The sequence below is a fragment of the Bombina bombina genome, chromosome 5 (assembly GCF_027579735.1).
Source record: "Bombina bombina isolate aBomBom1 chromosome 5, aBomBom1.pri, whole genome shotgun sequence".
In the NCBI taxonomy this organism is placed as follows: Eukaryota; Metazoa; Chordata; class Amphibia; order Anura; family Bombinatoridae; genus Bombina; species Bombina bombina.
Window position 1 is genome coordinate 52,731,701 of NC_069503.1, and position 6,415 is coordinate 52,738,115.

Sequence of the window (6,415 nt, forward strand, 5' to 3'; positions counted from 1 at the left end):
CGCAGGACCGTCCCTGCCGATGAGAAAGTGCGCCAAAAAATACAGTGCAAAAACTCCTGGAAGAGAACCTGTCAGTTCCACTAAATGCCATAGCCACATCCAAGCACATAAACTCAGCAATCACACAATAAACTTATCATGTACATACCCCCCTGTTCAATAATCCTCTTATAGGAATATTAAACCTTGATTCTATAAAGATAAAAGGTGCCACACTGTGGCCCCGTCTTCTGTGTTATCATTATATATATGAAAAATTAAACGATCTTACCAGAATCTACACCGTGGAACAGGAACACAGCCCTTCAAGTGTGACAGGTGGTAGCAGCGCTCCTGACATGGACTTGAGAGAAGAAAGCAATCTGCGAAACTCGTCAACGCTGATTGCTTTAGGAGCTGTTAATATGAGTCGCTTGAGGGGTTACTTAAACTCCTGTCCCATAGCGAAGGGGAGACCTCCGATTTTCCAGCACCTCCCTGCCACCCCCTGTAATGAAAGACAAAGAATGACTGGGGGATGAGGGGAGTGGGGGAGGTATTTAAGCCTTTGGCTGTGGTGTCTTTGCTGCCTCCCAGTGGCCAGGTTCTTAATTCCCACTAGTAATGAATGAAGTCGAGGACTCTCCTCCCCTTTAAATGGAAAACCTTTTTTCTACTTTATAAACATGTGAAAGGTTTCTTCCCTTGTGAATTATTTCATGAGTTCTCAGACAATTTATATGTGTAAAACTTTTTCCACACTCTGTACATGTGAAACGCTTTCTCCTGTGTGACTCCTTTCATGCTTTTTCAGATGACTCTTTTGTGTAAAACTTTTTCCACACTCTGTACATGTGAAAGGCTTTTCTCCTGTGTGAATCCTTTCATGAATTTTCAGACAATATATATGTGTAAAACTTTTTCCACACTCTGTACATGTGAAAGGCTTTTCTCCTGTGTGACTCATTTCATGCTTTTTCAGACTACTATTTTGTGTAAAACTTTTTCCACACTCTGTACATGTGAAAGGCTTTTCTCCTGTGTGACTCCTTTCATGAGTTTTCAGATTGTTCATATGTGAAAAACTTTTTCCACACTCTGTACATGTGAAAGGCTTTTCTCCTGTGTGACTCCTTTCATGAGTTTTCAGATTGTTCATACGTGTAAAACTTTTTCCACACTCTGTACATGTGAAAGGCTTTTCTCCTGTGTGAATCCTTTCATGAGTTTTCAGACTACTCTTTTCTGTAAAACTTTTTCCACACTCTGTACATGTGAAAGGCTTTTCTCCTGTGTGATTCCTTTCATGAGTTTTCAGATGATTCATATGTGTAAAACTTTTTCCACACTCTGTACATGTGAAAGGCTTTTCTCCTGTGTGACTCCTTTCATGAGTTTTCAGACTACTCTTTTCTGTAAAACTTTTTCCACACTCTGTACATGTGAAAGGCTTTTCTCCTGTGTGATTCCTTTCATGAGTTTTCAGATCATTCTTGTGTGGAAAACTTTTTCCACACTCTGTACATGTGAAAGGCTTTTCTCCTGTGTGACTCCTTTCATGAGTTTTCAGATTGTTCATATGTGTAAAACTTTTTCCACACTCTGTACATGTGAAAGGCTTTTCTCCTGTGTGACTCCTTTCATGAGTTTTCAGATTGTTCATACGTGTAAAACTTTTTCCACACTCTGTACATGTGAAAGGCTTTTCTCCTGTGTGAATCCTTTCATGAATTTTCAGACTACTCTTTTCTGTAAAACTTTTTCCACAATCTGTACATGTGAAAGGCTTTTCTCCTGTGTGAATCCTTTCATGAATTTTCAGACTACTCTTTTCTGTAAAACTTTTTCCACACTCTGTACATGTGAAAGGCTTTTCTCCTGTGTGAATCCTTTCATGAATTTTCAGATCACTCTTGTGTGTACAACTTTTTCCACACTCTGCACATGTGAAAGGTTTTTCTCCTGTGTGAATCCTTTCATGAGTTTTCAGATTATTCATATGTGTAAAACGTTTTCCACACTCTTTACATGTGAAAGGCTTTTCTCCTGTGTGAATCCTTTCATGCTTTTTCAGATCACTCTTGTGTGTAAAACTTTTTCCACACTCTGTACATGTGAAAGGCTTTTCTCCTGTATGAATCTTTTCATGAGTTTTCAGATTATTCATACGTGTAAAACTTTTTCCACACACTGTACATGTGAAAGGCTTTTCTCCTGTGTGACTCCTTTTATGCTTTTTCAGATTACTCTTTTGTGTAAAACGTTTTCCACACTCCATACATGTGAACGGCTTTTCTCCTGTGTGAATCTTTATATGAGTTTTCAGATGATCCATTTGTGTAAAACATTTGCCGCACTCAGGACATGTGTGTGGTTTCTCACCTGTGTGAATTCTGTAGTGTTCTAGTAGAGGAGACTCCCATCTAAAGCTTTTCTGACATTTTGTAGATTTGAAATATTTCTCCTTTGTATGAATCATTTGGCTAGACTGTAGACTTTTCCCTTCTTTAATATGTTTTGAAAACTCAGTAAATGTGTGTGGTGTATCCTCTGGGATAATAATTTCACTAGATAACTCATAAATGTTGTCCTCTTGTTTGATTACTAAATTACTCTCTGTACATAATGATTGCTTCACAGTTCCTGCCAATTCACCATCTTCTTTAAATATCTGCTGTGATATCCCCAATGTTTGTGAATAGTCATTAGTGTCTAAGACTTTTAGAGTTTGCGGTATCATTCTCATGCTTCCTATAGTGAAGGATGGATATGAACTATTCATGTGTTTGTCTACATAAAAAGAAATGGAATAAAGAAAAATAAGAATGTTTATTCTTTATAATATAATTCATCTGAATTAAAAAACATTTTTTATACTCAAAAAATGTCTTCCGTTATGTATTTTTAAATTTATTTACCTGTAAATCACAAATTAAAAAAGGATGACTAGAATGTAAATATTACTACATCATAGTAAACTAAATTACTGATTACTGATGAAAAGACGTTATAGGGCTGCATTAAACAAGGTGCGTGTGGATAATGTTCTCAGCTAGGGAAGAAATACATCTGTATTCTGGGAAAGAGAGGTGGCATACACCATCCTCATTTAACATTGCACAAGCAAATGCACATACAGCTCTGCACGGCTCATGCTCACCCAGTCTTAATCATCACAGACTAATTATCAGTGTGAGATGTTTTGAGAGGGTAAGAAGCAGTGACCTTATGATAATCTTAAGCTTTCGGCTGTGGTTCTATTTATATAAACAGCCAAAAACGTTATTAGTTTAATAATGCTCACTGTAAAATTAAGCACACAAATCAGTGGTGGTTATGGGGTGGGGAACACTGGAGGAGTTGTGGGTGTTCCACAAATGGGAACAAGGTAGGCATAAGAGTAGTTATGGATGAGCGAGGTCAGGGCAGGGGAAGATGGAGTTACAGGTGTTCTGAGTAATGAACCAGGTCAGGGGGTGAGGTTATGCAGTTGTTGGACATGATCTGTCTAAAAGGACAGAGGGGGGAGTAGTATTTTTTACCCTCCTCCTCTGCCCAATGGGGGTTGCTCCTTCTTTATAACGTCACTGACACAAATGTTCTTAAAGATGCAGATATAAATATAATAGTTTATATTTGTTTAATGAGTGATCTATTCTATTTTCCCAGTAATTAAAGTCAGCATAATATCTATTTACTCACCTAACACATATGAGTTCATGCTGATAACAGGCTCCAATGTCTGTACTCAGGAAGAAGGTTCCCTTATTCACTCCAGCTACATCAATACCTGATATTGCTCAGTTCTTTGGCTGTGTCTGTAAAAAGTATATTAAATGGTTTAGACAGATAATAATAAATAATGGTTCTGATTAACTGTACGTATGGTATAATTAAAGGCACGCATAACAATTCATGTGATACAGATCAGCTGTTTAGGTTATTACATATGTGCTATTGATTCAGCACAAGCATTTAGTACAGTTAGCTCTGTGAGTGCTATAATTACCTTTAAATATGAATATTCCCAGATCTATACAACATAACGGTAGAAAATCTATTTAAGTGGGGCCATATCACAACTTTACAAATATTATATAATCTTTTTTTTTTTATTTATTTTTTATTGAGGTTCAAAGTAAGGCAAACATGGGACAAAAAAACAAACATAATAATGATGTCCTGTAAACTTCACATGGTACAAATCCATAAATACATAGTATATTTCAAAAGAACATTTTAGAGATATAGTATACAGATAGAATGCCTAATATTCTGGAGAGCCTCCCAGCCTCCCAGCTGATACCAGAGGTATGGGAGACAATTGGTAATAGAGGTAACCACTTTTGGGTCTCCAGACAAGAACCTCGTTTATTTATTTTTTTACTAGGCTAGATTATCGCTTTAGTATGTATATTGATATTCTAATGTTGTTAATTACATCAACTTAGTGTAAGAAAAATAAAGGGGAAAAAGAACTTATTTTACTGTATATGTTGCCGCTATTAGAAATTAAGGGCTTAAAACAAGGGAGGGGTTGCAGGGGATAACCTTATGGGTTGTACAATCTATTAGCTCAACTATCAAAGTAATCCACTCCATCCTGGATATAGAACAGTGGAGTAACACCTATTCAAAGTATACAGGGAGCAGACCAGGTGATAGCATATATAAATAAAAGGCAGCTGTATGTAACTGCTTTATAAGTTGTATTGGAGGCTGAATGGATTTAGAATGCCCTTTGATATGGGTAGGTAAGTTTTATAGCATCACTTTAACATATAAACCTATAACAGTAAGAACTACCTGGTCAAAACACCTGGAGGTATAGGAATTTCCCAACAACAACTGAAAAAAAAATAAAAATAAACATGGGACAGTGCAACCTGCAAAACTAATAGGAGAGTGGTTCATTGACCATAAGATATGCTAAGGTTTATTCCATAAATGATAGGTTACAGCTCACTAACTGTAAGTATGCTGACTCAGCATAATGCATATGCATGACCATACGACTATATTTATTGATTTTATCAATTTATTTATCAGGGTATAAATGGTGCCCAAAGAATAGATTAAATTTAGGGCCGCCCACCAGAGATACAGGCTGGAGCCATGGACTCTCCTCCCCATGATGGAAATAAAATTATCAGGTAAGCATAATTTATGTTTTCCATCTAAAGGGGAGGAGAGTCCACTGCTTTATTCAATTACAAATCTGCTCCATAGAGGTATCATTCTTGAAGGCCAAAGACAAAGCCACTGCTCTAGTGGAATGAGCTGTGATCCTCTGAGGAGGCTCATGTCCCGCTGTCCCATATGCCAGGCGGATCAGGCTCCTCAGCCAAAAAGACAAAGAAGTGGCAGAAGCCCTCTGACCCCTGCGCTTCCCTTAATATACAACAAAAAATAAGTAAAAATAGAGATAAAGGGGAATCAGTCGATATGATATACTTAGATTTTGCAAAGGCATTTGATACAGTGCCACATGAGAGATTAATGCACAAAATTAAGGGACTGGGAATAACTGAAAATGTTAGCTCATGGATAAATAACTGGATAAAAGATAGGGAGCAACGAGTAGTAGTAAATGGATCATACTCAGATTGGACAAAGGTAATCAGTGGAGACCCCAGGGATCATACTGGGCCCTGTTCTTTTTAATATTTTTATAAATGACTTGCAGCAAGGATTAAATAGCGACATCTCTATTTTTGCAGATGATACTAAGTTAAGTAAGGTCATTAGGTCAGAGCAGGATGAACTTTCTTTACAAAGGGATCTGCAAAAATTAGAAGTATGGGCAGGTAAATGGAAAATGAGATTTAATACTGGAAATTGCAAGGTTCTACATTTTGGATGTAAAAATAAGCAGGCAACGTATTTTTTAAATGGGACAAGACTTAGCCAAACAGAGGAGGAAAGGGATTTGGGAGTAGTAATAGATAATAAGCTAAAGATGGGTGCACAATGCAGGGCAGCGGCTACAAAGGCTAATAAGATACTAGCATGTATTAAAAGAGGCATTGATTCAAGGGAGGAAAGCATAATTCTGTCACTATATAAAGCCCTGGTAAGACCTCACCTTGAGTATGGAGTGCAGTTCTGGGGACCGATTGCAAAAAAAAGATATTGCAGAACTAGAAAAAGTTCAGAGAAGGGCCACAAAGCTAATAAGGGGATTGGAGAATTTAACCTATGAGGAGAGGCTAGCCAAACTGGGTCTGTTTTCCTTAGAAAAAAGGCGCTTGAGAGGTGACATGATTACTTTATATAAATATATTCAAGGCCTGTATACAGAGATGGCAGAAGCTCTGTTTATTCCAAGAAAATTGTTTGTGACAAGAGGTCACAATTTAAGGTTGAAGGAAAGGAGATTTAATCTCCTGCAACGGAAACGTTTTTTCACTGTAAGAGCAATAAAATTGTGGAACTC

General features: G+C 37.3%; 1 protein-coding gene across 1 annotated transcript; it reads right to left on the minus strand.

Annotated features, from left to right (window-relative positions):
- Positions 1–589: 589 nt before the first annotated feature.
- On the minus strand, positions 590–3,798 carry LOC128659827 (oocyte zinc finger protein XlCOF6-like). The gene is made up of 2 exons (XM_053713399.1): positions 3,682–3,798; positions 590–2,769 (listed from the first exon to the last, which is right to left on the minus strand). Exons 1-2 carry the CDS (start codon positions 3,698–3,700, stop codon positions 716–718), a joined length of 2,073 nt encoding a protein of 690 aa, XP_053569374.1. The 5' UTR covers positions 3,701–3,798; the 3' UTR covers positions 590–715.
- Positions 3,799–6,415: the final 2,617 nt, after the last annotated feature.